This window comes from Zootermopsis nevadensis, unplaced genomic scaffold (genome assembly GCF_977971745.1).
Source record: "Zootermopsis nevadensis isolate Lab colony 2312 unplaced genomic scaffold, Znev_1.0 Znev_ptg000022l, whole genome shotgun sequence".
Lineage (NCBI taxonomy): Eukaryota > Metazoa > Arthropoda > Insecta > Blattodea > Termopsidae > Zootermopsis > Zootermopsis nevadensis.
Genome location: NW_028259154.1, coordinates 7,108,775 through 7,130,547, shown reverse-complemented (window position 1 = coordinate 7,130,547; position 21,773 = coordinate 7,108,775). Strand labels below are relative to the sequence as shown.

Below are 21,773 nucleotides of genomic sequence, written 5' to 3'. Positions count from 1 at the left end.
ACAAATGAGGAAGGAACAGTTCATAAGAATGTGAAACAGCCTTAACTGGTTCAGGATAATATCCACTGGCAGGATTTGGTATTAGTAATGTTGAGTCTCTCATTCTGTTACTAACTAATATATTTTGGTAACATGGCCCCATGATTGCTTGTTTTCATATAAATATGCAAAGTATGTCAAGTTATTCCACTGCTAATCACTGAATTCAGTGCTGCTATCTGTAGCACAACAGAGAAATGCCCATAGGCAATGCTCCTTGTTCAATGCAACCAGGATTACAGTCTCATGTCAAGATTCCCAATTAATTTCTCCCAATCCTCTTTTCTAAGAACATGATATTTGATGACTGCGGTCTCCTGAGTTATGAAGCCATGTAGGTTGTCAGTGCATAAATATAATAATGGGTATGGAAATACCCATTGTAGATAAATGGCTTGAATATATTTAGAGTGAATCTTAGTGTTAATTCTGAATACAACACACCCTTGTCTGATGTGAACTAAATATATGAAAACAATTATGAAGTGTTGATCATTTTAAGCATATTACATTAACAGTTCATGCCAATGCATTATGTATATAACAACTGAAGAGTAATTTCAAAATTTTATTCGTAGTGATCTAATTGGGACAACTTCATTCAGACTACTGCTAGGTCCACTCTACACAATTTCAAAGCATACTGCAAGCAGAGTTTACAGCATCAGGGATTCAAGCTTGGAAATACAAAATCACCTGTGACAGACACAAAAAGTCCCAGTCATGAGAGAATGTACCATGTTACAAGCTGTTTATAATAATTCCATGCAATTACTGGCAGCAGATATGCAAATGTTACATCATGCATTAACATGCAATTTATTCATATCTGGTTTATTTTAAACTACACAGGCAGGGAAATACACACAAAGTTAATCTTCATTACCATGTAGTACTTACAAATCATTGAGTTGCCAAGACCAATGGACCCATACTAAACTCAACAGCCTACACTCTATAAGGAAAGATATACCTAAGGGGAGTCATGTCCATGTGTATGTCTAGTATAATTTTAGAACCAATCAGTGGACAGTATAGAAACTTGGTATCAGCATATCTCTAGAATAGTTTTAGCATGAAAACCATGAACACTTCTGAGGTATCAACAACTCAATCACTTAATTTTGTGTGATAATTGATCCCCCTTGCAACACTTGAAGTTGAAGTGATTATTGTAGAACATTAAATAACACTATGGTCACAATATTAAACCTACATTTAATTTTTTGCTTGATGGCAGACGAAATGAAGCAATGAAAACTTTTATGGAAGGGCCTCAATAACAGTCAAGAATGAGTAGGAGCTATACATCCTCTCCCCCCCAAGCACCTACATGGTGTATAGTGGGACAGCTTTACTTAACTTCACTTTATGTTGCCAAATAGCTGGCAAAATCTGTAAATAACTCACTACTGAATGAGATCCATTTCCCTAATAGAAATCTACCAAGCACTGCTCTCTCCTCTGAGGCCTATCATAATCACTAGCAAAATGGCAACTGAGTGAACTGTGAATCATTGGTGTTCAAGTCAGGCTTATGCCTATGTCAAAACGTTGCTGTATTTGCGCCTGTCCTAGAACTGTTTGAAACTACCATGTACATAGATGGAGCCAGCATGCTCATATCATGCAACCTAACCCTGTTTGCCACCTATCACAGTTCAATTTCACAGCAACACCAAGTCCTAATGACTGAGGCAAAGATTAAATTCTGCATGAAGACAACTACAACAGAACAACCACAGGCAGTGCATTTCATCAAAACATTTCTATGGCAGATGAGTGCAGAGTGCACCAGAACAGGGCAACACAGCACAATACAAATATACCATTGATAAAAATGGATTGGAAGGCATTTACTTTGGGAATAATGAGATGGGAAATCTGCGAATCCATGGGATTCTCATAAATTTGAAATGTGGGGGACCCCTGCTTTGTAGGAACATGGGAGATGGGAAGGCTGCTGGCCACTGCATCCATTCAACAACCCCACCCACCCACAGGCTGATGGACATTCCACCCAACCTGAACATATCCAAGTCCCCCCTCCCCAGGCTCTGTTGCAGGACAAGCACATTTCAGACACACACATCCACACGTCCACACACACTGCACACAAAGCACTGCCAGTCTAGCATTGAGGGAACATTATCACTTCTGCTCTGCTTCAAGCCAGCTTCAAGCCTGAAAAGTCGCAATACACCGCACACAATGCCACGCGCCTGGCAAAGTCCACGTCCCAAACCGACGGAACTGCGGACAGAAGAAAACAGTGATTGAGAAACAATTGTAACAAAGCAAGAAAAAAAAGACATAGTCAATAATAAAACAAAAATAAACACTACTTTTTTATCTCCTTTTTGTTAATTTAAGCTTTTAGAATTATATGTCTACTTTTCAGTATCATTTAAGCAATATTTGTTTCAAACTTTACTGCACTGAAATTAAATATTCATTTTGCAATTTTTCACTTTTCTCATACAACTTTTTTCTTCAATTTCCTTTAAAATGTTCTTAAAATAAGGCATAATCTGAAACATCCAATTCCATCAATCTTCAATTTTATCCTCAATCTATACAAGGCTCCATATACTGTCTCTGCAAAATTTAAAATAATATCAACTGTGTTAAACTTTGGTTTGGAAATACTACACAGATGTCTCAGGTGTTCTTCTGATACTGCACATGCTGACGGACTTGATGTCCTGTGTTTGTTTTCTGGTGCATACTCACTGTATGGTCATGACAATGCTTCTCCACTATATGCCTATTCTTCTAGCTGAAGCCTGTATATAACTAAAATGTATCAAATATATTTTTGTGATATAGTCATAAGTTAGGCATACTAGTGGGTGTATGAGGGACACAACACTATCTTGGGTCTTCTAGTGCTTTGGTGTCATTTGCCTATGCTGGAAAATTTACAAAGCTAACATGAACACCCCAGATATTTATCATTGCTCTTGGATATAACTCAGTAACTATCCCAGACATCAGGTTAACACACTGTATATGAACCACAATACTGTATTTTCAATTATGTCAATACAGATAATATAAATAATGAATATACCCGCTTTTATAAATGTCACTATTTTACACCACCTTTTGATCTTAATATTAACTGCAACAAAACAGTTCTGAAGAAACATCATTGTACATTTTTATTAAAAGGCACTATTTTTTCATGGCACATACTGTCTTCATTCAAAGTACTGTGTCCAGTATCTTATATAATGAAGGTAAGATTTAATTTGTTTGTTGGGAATCATGAAGTACATATTATCAGTGTACACAAATCATCTGACATGTTATGCTTGAAGCAGTCTTAGTCACACAAACCACTTCTGCCTATTTTAAGCAATATACGAAATGTGCCAGCATACCCCTAGCTACAAACTCAACAATTATAGTACAATTTCTGGTAGAAAAGTTGCAAATATTTTACTCCTCAATGTCTTTAATCGCTAATAAGCTCACTGAGTCATCATCACCTGAGGTAAGAAGAATGAAGTTTACCACTGAGGTCAGCTTGATCCCCAATATTACTCCTCAATGTCCATTATCGCTAATAAGCTCACTGAGTCATCTTCACCTGAGGTAAGAAGTACAAAGTTTACCAATGAGGTCAGCATGATCCCTAATACCTAATCACATGACCCAACACCCATGAGTGATATCTAAGGCAATGACTTGTGATGTGCCAATGCTGTGGATATGTGTGTAGTGGGTAGTAGTATATTAGTAGTAGTAGTAGTAGTAGTAGTAGTAGTAGTAGTAGTAGTAGTCACCATGATGACAGAACCTGAATTATTAGCGGGTGATGCCCAGGCGCACCCCCTGGCGCTCGCCTGACAAGTGGCGCCAACTCCAATCAGCAATTACTTCCTGTAATTCTGCTGCGAGGGGAACAAGCAGACGCATAGAAAAGTTACACGAAAAAACCACAGATTAAAAATACTTGTCAGCAACTGGCGTAAAACTAGAAAGCCACATCAGATGCATTTACTTTAAATCTGTCACAATTAAAAATGTATGTTAATATGATAAACTATCTTTCCTTACTAAACAAATCTAGAAACAAAGAGCAAAAACTATGACAGCCAATTTACAATTCTTGTGGCAATATAAATTTCTTTAAGAATTATGTAGTAAAGAGTTTGTTAGTACTGATATTTTCTCAACATTTTGTTTCTTTTTTAATACATGCAATCTTACGCCAATCTGACAAAATTGTCGATCAAAGTTTCCCAACACTTAGAAAATGATGATTTACTTTCCAATTGCAATCCAAAGATAGTAATGTACAAACATTTCTGCAGTAAAATTTTCTGCACGTTTCCAAAATATTTTCTAATATTATCAGTTACCATACTTCTGACAGGAACCTTGATCAGTGTTCTTTTAAAAATGTTGAGGCAAGCAGAGCATATAATTATCATTCACACATGCGCACACACACATAATGGTCCCGCATGTACGCTCGGCAATCAGTCAGTCACATCCACATGTAAAAATGCTCACTTGCCCCCAATATGGAAAGCACCAGTCATGACAGTTACTCATCACAACTATCATTTCAAATCACTGTCATAACTGATTTACAGAATTCAGTGGGTTTGGTTTTCAACATTGCCAGCTTACACTACACACTTTGTGTGCTAATTGCAAAAAATTCAGTTACAATGTGTAATATCTATATACTTAACATAAATGTACAGAATTTTATGTCAAACTACATTTAGAGTCAAAAAAAAATTATAGACAGTTTAAATTTTGGCACAATCTTTCAGTCATGTTGCTGAAAATTCTACAATATTAACTGTTCAATTAACATAGGTATTAACTCAAGGAATAAAGATGGATACTTCTCCAGTGCTGGCAACATTGTTCTCACCACCCAATCACATACAAACCACTCCACATTCACACATTTCAGTACCAAACGGACAGCCCGAGTGGTTATTCATGGCTTGCGTCTTGTAATACGACATAATAAACTAACAGATATGCATAATAATTACTTTTAAAACTGAATAAAGCACAACCTAAAGACATGTTGAGTATTGTATAAGGAAAATACTATAGTTCCAAAACTGAGTTTGTGATGCTCAAAAATAAACAACAAAGAATAGGCTTTTGATAATAAAATAAAAATAAAAGACTGGAACTACCCCATGTGCCATGATTAATCAGAAATGCAGAATACAGACCAGGCAGGGTGAGATAAGGTTATGTATGCAGCCACAAATAGTGAAGATTAATAAATTAGTATAACGTCTTGTAAACACTGAATCATAAATTTACTGTAAGCTAGACCAAGCTGTGCATTTCAACAGTTCATCTCTCAACTCATTCATGCAAAGAAGCCCCCAAGTTGATCTACCCTGCCTGGTCGGGAGCTGCATGCTAGGCTGTCCGTCCACAAAACAGCCGAGCAAGCGGCCCGACTGTGACCTGTCCTCCTAAAGCCTACCTGGTGGCTGAAGTGTAGGGGTATATATGAAAGTGTGGGGTTCACTGGTCTTTCCACTGGACACCACCACAAGCCTTACTGTAACTGGATCGGTCAGGTCCACCCGCCGGTATGGAGGTACCACACATACTAGGTGAGTCTGCAACAATGTACATTTTGAAACAAATGAGAAACTTGTAATACAAGTTGAAGCAAATATACAGAAAAAATATTTGCCTACTATAATGGGGCACAGCCCTTCTGCTATGTGTGAACATTGTGTTCACTGCTGCCTTTCCTACCTGGTTAGCTGTGATAATATTGAGACTGCACCAACACTGAAAGGTGACAATTACTTTTTACATTAAGGAGATGCTGAAAATGTTTGCCATTGGCTTGGATACATTCACACATCTAGATTCTGGCTTACACTACTGTATTTTTTCCCTGACATTAGAACATTTCAAAATTAATGATTTCTCTGAGGTCTTCCATGCATGGATTCTTTTCTTTTCTATGGAGCAACAGCCCAAACTGAGCCTTGGCCTCCTCCCATGTGGGAGGTTCCTGAGGTTTCTTTGTCTTTGAAGTGTGCTTTTATGAATAGTGAGTGACAAGCAAACTGCCTCTGCACAATATCTACTCAATCCTGATTTGTCTGCTAGAGCCATCTAGTAGTGAATCAGGAGAGAAATGGCAGATGAATTTTGCTTACAAAACATCTTGCTCATGCTCATAAGGTTCTTTTATATGCCGTAAATGTATAACATGGAACCGTCAGCTTTACTTCCCCTCTGAAGGAAGTTGTGCTATGGATTTTTATCACCCTTAAAGATCCATCGACCTCGGCTGGGTGTGAACCCGTGAACCCTGGGTCCAGTGAGAAGCATGCTAACCACTAGTCCATCGAGGGCGACCATGCATGGATTCGTTCAACAGATTTTAGTTCATAACTATCGTTAACACATAACCATCTATTTTATTTTGCTGTGCTGCACAGAAGTTGATGTAGATATTAGTAGTAGGCCACAGACGAATGAATCTCATAAAATATTGTCCCATAAGGCCTAGATCCCAAAACACCAAATGATCACCAGACAACCAATCTACCAACTCTTGCTTATTATACAGATAGATTTTATATATTCTGTAGAAATAATTCAAAAAATCAAAATGTAACATCTAGAAAGATAATTTTAATAACCACAGAATTTTGGTGATGTATGTCCATAAACACCTGCATGGACATAAGCATCAATGCTTCTTCCTCTTAAAAGTCACAGTGAAATGTCAGGAAATACAAGACAGTAAATAATTATGCTGCTATCATATATGTAGCAGCAGCTTACCATGTCCAAAGTACTTTTATTAATAACACACAGAGAAAAGTTATAAGTATCTTGTCGTAAGTGATTCTTATTTCTTTCTGCACACCCTAAATAACAAAAACTTAATAATTTATACAGCTCACCCATAAACTAACAAAGAAAAAATGAAGATCACTAAACACAAAACTAAAGTTGTAAACTCATGAGGATATTAAAAATACAATTAACGAGTGCTGCATCACTGAACACCTGATTGAGACAAAAATTAGCATAGAACCAAACCAAAATCTTCACTGTTATCTGAATGAATCACGTTTTCACCTCTAAGTTCATATAAATGACATGCAGTATTATTTGTTTACCTTGAATGACCTGCAGTATAATTTGTTTACCTTACTACACAGAGTGTTAACCCCTTATGTGGGGGTGGAATTTATGCCATTGCATCACAAAGTGCGGCTATTTTATTTTATTACAAATAATCGTCAATATTTTACACATTATGGATAATACATATTTATTCGGTATGGAAATAAAAAAATTAATGTTTTTTACTAACAATTTCACCATATTTTTTTAAACATTTATCATTACTTTCCCCTATTTCCATTGGATTTAGTGTTGTATTTCACAAATTCTTTTTAACGTCTTGTGGGACCTATTGTTCACACATTTCAAGAAATAATTTAATTCCATCACGGTAGTTACGAGAAAATCATTACACCAAAAACTAATGTTGTTTTGTGCGATTGCCTACTTCTCCCCCGCCATCCAAATCTCAGTGTAAGTGCATGTACTACAATTTAGAGGACTACCGAGTTAAAAAAAAATTCACTAAATGGCAGAACACTCCACAGAGGCATGACAGAAATAGTGTGCATATGAGCTTCGCCCACTGAGAAACAGTATTTTTTCTGAAGTGTGCATATATGTGCGCTCCCCATGGGGCACATACAAGCTCTTAGCCCACTTAAGGCATTAATAAAGAATGAAACTACATAACAGATGAGAAGGACTAGCAGAACAGTTTTAATTTCTGCATGCCTAATATAAATCTCGTGTTCCTTTCTAAGTATATTTAGCAAATTTTTAGCGTGATTGCATTTGTGTTATACATTATTGCAGAATAAGTGAATAAATTATCATTACTAGCTCAGTCAGTATAGTGACTAGCTACGGGCTGGACGACCGGGGTTCGATCCCCGACGGGGGCAGAGGATTTTTCCTCTAGCCTCTGCGTCCAGACCGGCTCTGAGGCCCACCCAGCCTCCTCTACAATGGGTACCGGGGTCCTTTCCCGGGGCTAAAGCCGGCCGGGGCGTGATGCTGACCACTCACCCCCATCTAGTGCCGAGGTCAAGAAAGAGAGGAGCTATACCTCCACTCACCCCAAACGCCTACATGGCGTATAGTGGGACAAACTTTACTTTACTTTTATCATCATTATTATAACTGCCAATTTTGGAGTTGTAAGTCCTTTCACATTTTGCCAGGTTCTTGTTATTATCCACATACCTGTTGGAGGAACTCTTTGTCTGGCTGGACAGATTCCTCCCAAGGTGTCTCTGACAATGCATCACCATGCTGGAACACTACTCGTGTATCCTTCAGGAAGTTCTTGCCCAGAATGAACAGCTCCATGCCCCCTGTACAAGGGCATCCTGACAGAGACTTCTTGCAGATCTCAGGCACACCTGGAGGTTGGGCTGTTAATTTAATAACAGAAATTTATTTCACAATTTGCTGGTCAGTCATATTAATATTTATGCTGGTTTCCAATAGGTAAATATCACGTGCATACAGGGTGATTAAAAAGGTTAGGGTCAAACTGAAGTAGCGTATAGAGGGACTCAGAGAGAACAACTTTCGAATAGGAATCCATGTCCTCCGAATTTATCCTGAGTCAGTCGAGGCCATTGAAGGTAGGGAAGTCTGATAGCATACCGCTGAAATAATCGTACTTTGCTATTCTCCTACTAGCTTAATTGTTTTTTTATTAATGTACAAGGATTACATAAGCAATCTTACAAACCAATTATTTGAGTGGTATGTTATCAGACTTCCCTACCTTCAATGGCCATGGACACGGATTCCTATTCAAAAGTTGTTCTTTCTGAGTCCCTCTATACACTCTTTCAGTTTGGCCCTACCCTTTTGAATCACCCTGTATATGTATCTTCCACTAATGAGCAGGCATGTTAAAGCAAATGGACAACTTGGTACAAATGTCAAGCCATTATATCCCACCTCACCAATAAGCATTCTAATTTCCAACAATTTATGAAAATACTAATTTATAAAATGCTAGCAGAGTGTCCACAGTGTTACTGCGGGGAAAACTGACACATGCCTGCATTTCCTGTTAATACATATTGCACAAAAGCTTACCACAGGTGTGATTATTTGATATATAGTTTTTGAATATCATAGAATATCGTCATCCCTAAACTAAACATTTTCATTGGTATTCAAACCCTGAACAGTTTTTCAGGTCTGTAGCCTTTGTTCATGTAATCTCTGCATACACACAAAAAAAAAATTCATCTTGGCAATGTTCTTCCTTTTTGCTTAGTTTAGCTACAAGAAATGCTTTCAACACGACCTAAACTCAGGTCACTTTATCTGGAGTTCTGGCTTATCTAAGTTGTCTCCCTGGTCTCAGGGAATAAGCATGCTAAGTCTGCTACTAGTTGGTGCATCTGTTTGGAAGGTATAAGCGCGCCCCCCCCCTCCCCCCCCCCCCACACACACACACACACACACACACACACACACACACACACACACACACACACACACACACACACACACACACACACACACACACACACACACACACACACACACACACACACACACACACACACACACACACACACACACACACACACACACACACACACACACACACACACACACACACACACACACACACACACACACACACACACACACACACACACACACACACACACACACACACACACACACACACACACACACACACACACACACACACACACACACACACACACACACACACACACACACACACACACACACACACACACACACACACACACACACACACACACACACACACACACACACACACACACACACACACACACACACACACACACACACACACACACACACACACACACACACACACACACACACACACACACACACACACACACACACACACACACACACACACACACACACACACACACACACACACACACACACACACACACACACACACACACACACACACACACACACACACACACACACACACACACACACACACACACACACACACACACACACACACACACACACACACACACACACACACACACACACACACACACACACACACACACACACACACACACACACACACACACACACACACACACACACACACACACACACACACACACACACACACACACACACACACACACACACACACACACACACACACACACACACACACACACACACACACACACACACACACACACACACACACACACACACACACACACACACACACACACACACACACACACACACACACACACACACACACACACACACACACACACACACACACACACACACACACACACACACACACACACACACACACACACACACACACACACACACACACACACACACACACACACACACACACACACACACACACACACACACACACACACACACACACACACACACACACACACACACACACACACACACACACACACACACACACACACACACACACACACACACACACACACACACACACACACACACACACACACACACACACACACACACACACACACACACACACACACACACACACACACACACACACACACACACACACACACACACACACACACACACACACACACACACACACACACACACACACACACACACACACACACACACACACACACACACACACACACACACACACACACACACACACACACACACACACACACACACACACACACACACACACACACACACACACACACACACACACACACACACACACACACACACACACACACACACACACACACACACACACACACACACACACACACACACACACACACACACACACACACACACACACACACACACACACACACACACACACACACACACACACACACACACACACACACACACACACACACACACACACACACACACACACACACACACACACACACACACACACACACACACACACACACACACACACACACACACACACACACACACACACACACACACACACACACACACACACACACACACACACACACACACACACACACACACACACACACACACACACACACACACACACACACACACACACACACACACACACACACACACACACACACACACACACACACACACACACACACACACACACACACACACACACACACACACACACACACACACACACACACACACACACACACACACACACACACACACACACACACACACACACACACACACACACACACACACACACACACACACACACACACACACACACACACACACACACACACACACACACACACACACACACACACACACACACACACACACACACACACACACACACACACACACACACACACACACACACACACACACACACACACACACACACACACACACACACACACACACACACACACACACACACACACACACACACACACACACACACACACACACACACACACACACACACACACACACACACACACACACACACACACACACACACACACACACACACACACACACACACACACACACACACACACACACACACACACACACACACACACACACACACACACACACACACACACACACACACACACACACACACACACACACACACACACACACACACACACACACACACACACACACACACACACACACACACACACACACACACACACACACACACACACACACACACACACACACACACACACACACACACACACACACACACACACACACACACACACACACACACACACACACACACACACACACACACACACACACACACACACACACACACACACACACACACACACACACACACACACACACACACACACACACACACACACACACACACACACACACACACAAAAAATGACATATGAGAGCTGTGCCAGTGTTCAAGGTAGAAGCATTATTATAACAACTTCATATGGAAGTCTGAAATATGGCATGAAGTTTCAAACAGACCATGGAATGCTATAGTATAAAGCAACAAAGTATCTATCATTATTCATCACCAATGATAATGGAAGCTTAATTAATATTTATTCCAAATGTGGTACAATTTTAACCTTGGCCCGCACAGGATTCAATTTTAAAGGAACAGTAACACTTCTAATTAACACAACTCCTTCACAGAAAGCTTTATAAAACCCATCTTTAGACTCAGACACAACTTCATTTTTACATTTATTTCTGTACAGTGTGACAGTTTTTGTTATACAACACCAATATTGCCCCTCTTTAGTTTTAGTGTTAAAAATAGTAAGCAAAATGGGGGGACATTATTAAAGTAAATACAGCACATACGCATGCAAATTCATTGGTACATTTTTAGGATTCGTTTTTTTATAAATAAGTAACACAGACTAAAATAAAAACTAAAATGAACTTAAAGGGGCACAATAAAAATGTACATCATCATAACAATGACAGTAGACTCTACGTACTACAAACAATAGGCTGCGAGGTTGTTTGCAAAATCTCTGTGGTGCCATCAGGATGTGTGATTGTGGTACGAAACACCATGCGGCACCGTGTAGATTTCTTCTTGTTACGTGATCCTGACTGATCTGGAAACCTATGTTCTACATCCACATTTCGTTCCTTCAAGATACCAACACAATCACACCTGTAAATGCAGCACAGAAGTGCCCCTTTAGAGAATCACACAATCATCTTGGAATTCAGAGATATGAAATATCCACAAGAAACTCTAACTGCTGGCATCTGCACTGTTACGCAGTGCATTTACACCTTAGCTTGGTGGACTCTCCAATACAGATTCCTTACTGCTCATAGAATGAATCACTGTGCTCACTACATCCTGCAACTGACCACATCCTAAGCCAAATGAGTCCAGTTCACATACCCATTACCACCATCTCTGCCATCACCCTGACGAAGAAGACAGAGTGAGTATCCAAAACATTGGTTTTTTATTCAGCACTGATATGGCTGATTGCCCGAGAGGATTTTATAGGATTTATTTGCTGTAAAAGTTTTAAATAGTATATTCTCATCATGCACTTTCTCTGTGTTCCCATAACTTATCTAACCAATGCTCACTTATCCTCTTATGACAAACCCAGTTCTTCTCTCAGAATGAGTGACCCAGTTTCACATAATGCACAAAGATTTAACAAAGTAGTTTTGTCACACTGTGTGAATACCCTCATATTTTCCCATTTAATTTTATAGTTAACAAAACTATGTAAAAAAAGTATAAATTACATAAATGCAGAATTAGTCACTTGCAATTCCTCTCCAAACATCATGTGATCTTATGGAATTTAAATTTCTGATTCTAACCTCTCTTTCTACCATTGTTACAATTTTGAAATCTGATGTATGTACAAATAATTAATGCATTTTCTTTGAAGAAAATAAAGTCTGCAGTAAAATTATGAACTGTTTCCTAAAATTCCACATGATAAACACATTTGTTCCTCAAACAGTCCAGACTATATCTGACATATGTCAGACTGTAATATGCAGTGAGAAGGCAGCTTTTGAACACAATTTTCTCTTCTACTTCTAGATGTTGCACACAACTACCTTCTGAAATTTACAGATCATTTTCTATTAATTTCTTACCATAAAATCCTGACAAATTCTATAATACAGCAAAAACTGGCTCGGCTATAAGGTAAGCCAACAGCAGAGTTGCTGGGAGTAAAATTGTTAAAACTGCTACAGTACTTACGTTATGACCATGTCCTTTCCAGGGTCAAAGTCAACTTCAATGACAATGGTGCCATCAATTTTTCTCTCCATGCACGGTGTCGAGTTCTTACCACTGACACGACATGCCTGATAGAACATGTGTGGAGCGACACGTCCAACATCAGTTCCAATGAAAACTTGCAACGTAGCTGGCTTATTGTAGCCCACCAACTGAAAAGAAAACTGAAACTGAAAGAACATATCACACATTTGGAGACATGACTAATTCCCGAATATCCATTTACATTAATACCAATCGTACCCTTTCAACCATACTTTAATCTCTTTCCTTGAGCTTTCCCTTTTCATTCCACTCATATTACATATCCCACCCATTTAATCCATCTTGATTTTATTATGTAGGATTTGAGGTTTTCACAGCAGTGAGTCTGAAGATTACTGTCTTCTGGGTTGTTGAGCTGTGTGGTTTGGTAATCTCCACCAACGTTGCAGAGGTCCATGCTGACTACATCATCAGGGTGAGGGAGTCAGCATAGACCTCTGAAACGTTAGTGGAGATTACCAAACCACACAGCTCAATAACCCAGAAGATAGCAATCTTGATTTGATCACCCAGACGAGTTAGGGTTCTTGGATAAGTCTGCTGCCTGCCAAAACCAATTACCTTCACTACAGGGAAACCGTTCCCACTGCGGTCCTTAACAGCGCCACGGCTTCCTTCTGTCTGATATCGAGCCCGGTGTTGCTGTTCTGGCTGACAGAGGATCTGCAAATGTGTCTTGCCATCCCGACTCATCCCCATCAGTTGAGATGCCAGGGTCACTCCTCCACAGCGTCGGCTCACAATGGCCTGGGGGCGGCCTTGTGTACGGGCCACTGTTACTGACGCTGTCTCTGAATGCCCAAGAGCTTCCCCAGTCCTTGGTGTTACTCTGCCACATAGCATTTTTAAAATATGCACGTAAATTTCAACTTCTCCTGGCAGCAACTATGAAGAAAAAGCCATCTTCATACAAATTCATCATCCCCCAGATAGAATACTGTACACAGGCATACTTATAATGGATTCTTAGTTTCTAACACTGTTGTTTCAGCAGCAGAGTTTAAAGTTTCAAATGATATGAAAAGATGATGAAGAATGGCCAGTATATGTGGATCTGGCCTCACCTTGAAATAATTCAGGAGCATAAACATTTAATACGTAACAATCTTCCGAGAAGTGGTGACAGAAGTCACACAATACTTAGTAATCCTCTATATCAGGTGCAGCACCCTCAAACATGTCATGGATAATAATTATGTGTGTTTCACGGAAATGCATAAGTACCCATTACCTTCACCATGCTCATCCATTACCACATAATTGCTATGAATCACTATTGTCATCATAACATGTTTTCTCGGGCAATATGCCACATTCATATAGAATAAAATTCCAACATTTCAGATACTTTTTGTTTTCATCATCATCATGAACTGATGTGGCAACTAACAGAGACTAGTCCTCACTGGCAAAAGTAGCTAAGGTGAGAGAATGGGTTAAGTGGCCCACCAATCCCATAACTAACCCAGTTTAACATTGCCTAGCCGAGACATGAAAGTGACTGCAGTGAAGTGGTCACCCATTCTGCAGTTAACCTAGCTAAATGTTGTTTAATTTTGAACATGTAAAACCAGAGTGCATGAATGGCTGAAGTACACCAATAACTGTATTCATTATCATCCATCCATCCATCCAATGGCACTACAGCCCGAATCCAGGCCTTGGCCTCCTCCAATGTGGGAGATTCCCTCGTCTTTGAAGTGTCCTTGTGTTAGTAGTGAGTGACAAGCCCACTACCTCTGCACAATTTCTACACAATCCTGATTTGTCTGCCTGAGCTATCTAGTAGAGAACCAGGAGAGACATGGGTGAGAAATGGCCAGTGAATTTTGCTTACGAAACATCTCGTTTCATGCTCGTAAGGTTCATTTACGTGCCATAAATCTATGACATGGGACCGCTGGCTTTACTTCCCCTCGGAAGGAAGTTGTGCTATGGATTTTATCACCCTTAAAAATTCATCGACTTTGGCTGGGTTTGAACCAGCGAACCTTGGGTCCAGTGGTAAGCACAGTAACCACTAATCCACCAAGGGCAACATGTCCATTATCAACTTAATGACAATTCTCCACTTGTAAAAATAATAGGGACATGCCCAGAACTTTTTTGTGTCTTTGTGCATGTGTTTGCACACATGCACTGGCCAAATTGTGCCTCTCCTCACATCAATCCCTATGATGGAAACAGAGATAAATCTCTGATATGTTAGAGAAATATTGAGTATTAACATGGATTACTGCCCAAGATCCCAACACCGTTGTCAGATTACCCAGATTTCACATGTGATAATATAAAAAATACTTCTATTTAAATGGGAGCAGACCTCACAGAAAACATTAAAATATAACGCAACATGTACCATGGCTTACCTTTCATACATTCTTCTGTGACAATATGTTTTGGAAGGAAAGAAGGAAATAAAGGTATGAAATAAAATAAGAAATGGGGATAAAAAGAGAGACAAATGATGGGAATGGAAAAGAAATAAAGGAGAAAAAGAGGCAAAGGTACAAAAGGTGTAAATGAAAGGAAGAACTAGGATAATGGATGAAGATACAAAATTAATCATTTCCCATTGAATTTCAATGGGTGTTTTATACTATTATTACCTTGCATTACTTGCACAATGTTCAAAGCAATAACGCATTATGGGCAGGTAGCGTCAGTCTGACTTCCCGCCTATCCAGTCGATTCAACTCGAGAACCACTGGACAGATTTTGATGAAATCTGATGTGGAGGTTGTGCTATTCAGCACGACCTCAAAATCATACTTTTGAATATCCTACAAGTGGTGATAAGAAAATTACAGATGATGAAAGTCATGAGGCAGACATACAGGTGCCACAATCTGGTGGCCAAAGTGGGAACTATCAAACAAGGCAGATTTAATACCTCTAAATGCATGTTGCCAAGAGCATATGAGGATACTAAGTGTACTCTTACATAGAATACACTACCAAAACTTGTTGTTAGATTAGATTAGATGAGAATGCAGAATAATTGTATTTATGGAATATGGAGTGTAAGCTAAGAACAAATTATCAAATACACATATGCACCTTAGTGTTACATTCCCTTGATCTCGGTGAGATAAAACGGAAGACCTGAGTTGTTTGTTTCTATCAGATTTTGTTTTATATCAGAAACAGGAGAGGGAAAGGCAAACAAGGCCAATCACATAGGTAAAACAGCAGGTATCGTAAGTCATCACAGTTAACAGGTAAAAATTAAAAAAAAATATTAAACACATTATCGACTGTTTTAGAGCTGTAGTCAGTCTTTTGATCCACAGACAGAACTATGGGACAGGTGAACCATCTAGCTCAAGACAGGATCCAATAGAAGCTTTTTGTAAACACAGTCACGAAATGATGGGTTACAAAGAAAGCAAATTTCTTGACTGAGTGTTTATCAGTTTCTCAAGGACTCTACTCTATGGAGCAGATACATTTTTAAAATCAACTACATAATACAACTACAAACCAGTTTTTCACAAGCCCCCTTCTCCCTCCATTCAGTTACCAAGACAATGGATACCAGACTGAATTTAGAAAAAGGTGACTCCTTGTTTATTTTTATATTTTCGAGCACTGCATCTCATGCTTAGATTATGTATTTATTTCATTTATAGTTTAACAACGCTTTTTGTATCTGGACTACATAGTGTCAGATGAGAGGATGACAGTAAATAATTCATTGAAAAGGATGGCGAAGAAAGCGGTCATGGCCTACTTTTATGGTTCTATCCTGGCATTTACCTGGAGGGATTGAGAAAAACCATGAATAACCTAAGTCAGGAAAGCTAGTCTTTGGATCGAGATTTAATCCTAAGACCTCCTAAATATGAAGTGAGAGAGCTAACCATGCAATGACAACATTATGTAGTGTTGAATGAGAACTGACAACATTACTATGAAAGGTGATTTGGGAAGTATGTAGGAAGAAATGTTCATGGCCTATTTTAAAGTACTCTTTCAGCACTTGCCGGGCAAGACTGAGAAAAAACTATTTCAGTCAGGATAGATGGTCTCCAGATCTGCATTAAAAGCAGGGGTGCTAACCATTATACCATGACATACAAACAGAAGTTGGTTCCCCTCAAAGGTCCACACCAAGCTGACAGTTGGTCAGCTTTTATGGAACCTGAAGGTTCAGGTTACATTACACCAAGCTGATAGCTGATGATCAACTTTTATGGATCCAAAATGCTCATCACTCTGTTCACAAAAGCCTTCCACTGAACCCTTTAGACACAATATGATTCTGAAACAAACTGTAACACACATTTCCTAACATCCCAGAAGACCACAATCTACATTCACTGTTCAGAAACAGATGGGACTTGCCAGAAACACATGATGAGGGATGACAGCCACATGATCACACTTTAGCACACTCCACAAACTCCCTGCTGAGGTCAATGCACCATTTCCAACTTTCTAACAACTTCCTGATGAATGTAGCAAACCAATTTTCTGAGTAGCATGTACTGATTTATGTACACCACTCAACAAGTCATCATTGTTAGTGATGTGTGAGGATGCCACAGTAAATAACACTGTCCCCTGAGAAGCCACTCCACCATCAGCATGACACCTGTGTCCTAGAAGACCATGGCCATCTGCTTGCCAGCAGAGGAAGCTGTCCAATATTTCTTGATCTGTCACACTTCCATTGCCTTTTATTTTCAGGGGTGTGGTAATTAAACCATGACTCAAATCCTTCCTAGCAAATAAACAGTCAAAGTTGTCACTGTGAACTGCAGTCTCTGTGAGTTGGTGTATTACCCATAAGACTAGTTACTGCATCAACCAGTAAGTTACCAGAAGGCAATGGTGCACTGACTTCAGCAAGGAGTAAGTGGAGTGTGCAAAAGTGTGATATGTAGCTGTCATCTTTCAGCCTGCACTGCAGGTGAAACCCAATCATCCTTAATAACCCTTGTAAATATCTGCCAAGTTTAATCTGCTCTACATTTTATCATGAACAACATTTAGATGATACTAGTGTTTCCAAGTATTTAACTTTTCATACCTACAATTCAATTCTATCATTATATCAAGACAAGACATGAACCTGCCTTTTCAGCATTTATTTCTATGCCAGTCTCCTTATTAGCCTCTAGCACAGTTCCCATGTTCTTCTTATGATACTTGTTTTCACCAAAAGAAAATAAGATACATTTCTTAAATTTCTGTCTTCCACAAAGTAATTGGGCAGTCCTGATCAGAGACAGAATAGTATTCTTACTCCACAAACATTCAGGGTAATTGTATAAATTTTAGAAGAGGCTCAGTTATTCACAGAACTGAGGACAAAGATCCCATTTACTTACACATCACTTTTAGTGTCAAGTTCAACCTACACAATCTGATCTGGGATACAGAGCTAATAAGAGGTCAAGACATACGCAGAGATACGCACTGTGACTCACAGACATTGAAGTAAACAATGCTACGAGAGTTTCGATTTTCGTGGAAGAGAAGATGATATGTGGTGTTGTAGATGGGTGCCAATGTATCATAGAAACAATGATGCCCATATACAAGTCCACCCTTTTCATAATCCACAATACTACCAATGATATACTCATTTGATGTAACGTGGTTTACATCTATGTTTCAATAGAACTGTGATCACTAACAGGACCACGTCCATCTCCCAGACAATATGGGAATGAATATGGAGCAGCAGTGGAATGATATGACAGATGAAAACCAAAGAACTCTGAGAAAAACCTCTCCTCCTGCCATTTGTCCATCAAAAACACTACTGAACTGACCTAGGTACAAATCCAGGCCAACATGGTGAAAAGCCAAAAAATAACCACTTGAGCAATGGTACAGTCTACCAATGACATACTACACACAATGTAATGCCTACAACAAAACTGGGTGGGGGAACTCAATGTAACAGACTTCAAACTTTCATTCTGAGGATATTAAATTCATAGCAGATGTTATTTGAAATAAACACCACAACTGCACCTCTGCTCCATGGTGATATTTCACGTTATCATGGAAACAAGTATGAAGATGGCCTCCTTCTGAGATGTTGCACTGTGTAGTCTGGCAGAAATAGATCGATGTTTCAGAGTGCTTAGTGCCTCCATTATCAGGGCAATGAGCCAGACTACACAGTGCAACTTCCCAGAAGACAGCCGTCTTCATCCTGCCATCTTCATACTACATTTGCAGTTGGTAAAGCATCCTTAAGCAACCCAAAAATTAACACACAAATCCACACAACAGACAGGCACATACATACATTAGGTATAGTGAAAAACAACAATATGACAACCAAGTAAACTCATAACGTCAAAGTAATATCTGGTTCAGCCTGCTTGTCTTAACTTGATTTTCCATTACATGTAATTCATATGTTTACAGTAGACACTACCGTGACAATTGCTTTATATTCAACACTGTGCTTCTTATCTTAAGCCAGAGGACTTGCCCATATCAAAACATGAAACAACCTCCCAATTTATGAAAGACTCTCGGGTTACAAGCCACCTGACATGGCTTGTAACCCGAGAGTCTTTAACACAGCAGCCCTAAGGATGACAGCAGAGATTGTTCTCAAAACGTTGGGCAGAAGATATGGTAACCATTCGGCCACCTGATGGGGCTTGTAACACGAGAGTCTTTCATCAACTTCAGTAGCTGCGAAAGCTTCACTTTATACAACCTCCCAATTCTTGCATACCTTTGGCTATCAGGTTAAGATGAAGCGGGGTTAGGAGAAGAAACCCTACTTTTTGGCCACTTACTCTCAGAAAATGTGTCAAATAAACATTCTACCCAAAACTAGATAGCAGGCCCCAAGAGGTGTTTGGGAAAGAAAAGAAAAGGCCAATGCCCCCACCAAGAAATGATCCCACAATGTCCAGTCCACAGTCAGTTACTTCATGACTGAACTAGTACAGCTTATAGTAACACTACAAGAAGTCAGTGTTGAGTTCAGGATGCGCAGGTGAAACTATTAGTGATTATATTTATAGTTTAGATGCGTCATGTTTGTGTTTTCAATTGATACATATATTTATTCTTCAAGTCTATACACAAACCATTTTAATATTGATGTTTAAAATTAAAATTGATATAAATAATTCGCGCTATTCATCGTTTTTCTCGATGTTACAATTTGCGCTATATATTACAACATGTTTCGATGTCTCAACATCATCTTCAGGTTTATTTTTTAAAACTATTCAATATTTTTTAATGCACGCTTTTCGGTAATTGTAGATTGTAGGTTGTAGTTGTGGATGTTCCTTTTATCTTCTGATTCTTTGCATATTATGTGGCGTGTTTATATTATTTTGTTCATTATTTCTGTGAAATTATCAACAATATAATTAACATTATTAATATTATTCATACGTAAATGAGTTTGGACATCGTTATAAAAATTTCTATATTTCTATGTTTCTATATTGCTTAATGAAATTTTTTTTATAACGATGTCCAAACTCATTTACGTATGAATAATATTAATAATGTTAATTATATTGTTGATAATTTCACAGAAATAATGAACAAAATAATATAAACACGCCACATAATATGCAAAGAATCAGAAGATAAAAGGAACATCCACAACTACAACCTACAATTACCGAAAAGCGTGCATTAAAAAATATTGAATAGTTTTAAAAAATAAACCTGAAGATGATGTTGAGACATCGAAACATGTTGTAATATATAGCGCAAATTGTAACATCGAGAAAAACGATGAATAGCGCGAATTATTTATATCAATTTTAATTTTAAA

At 39.3% G+C, this 21,773-nt stretch overlaps 1 protein-coding gene across 6 annotated transcripts in view; it reads right to left on the bottom strand.

The window, feature by feature from the left end:
• NFAT (nuclear factor of activated T cells 3) overlaps positions 1-21,773 on the bottom strand; it is a 118,236-nt gene that overhangs the window by 13,074 nt on the left and 83,389 nt on the right. For all 6 annotated transcript variants that reach the window (XM_022066716.2, XM_087353580.1, XM_022066733.2 and 3 more), the window contains 5 exons: positions 14,558-14,825; positions 13,913-14,103; positions 12,657-12,838; positions 8,338-8,528; positions 5,516-5,654 (listed from right to left, as the gene is read on the bottom strand). In XM_022066716.2, the coding sequence (XP_021922408.1) occupies positions 5,516-5,654; positions 8,338-8,528; positions 12,657-12,838; positions 13,913-14,103; positions 14,558-14,825 (971 nt within the window). The remainder of the gene's footprint in view (positions 1-5,515; positions 5,655-8,337; positions 8,529-12,656; positions 12,839-13,912; positions 14,104-14,557; positions 14,826-21,773) is intronic.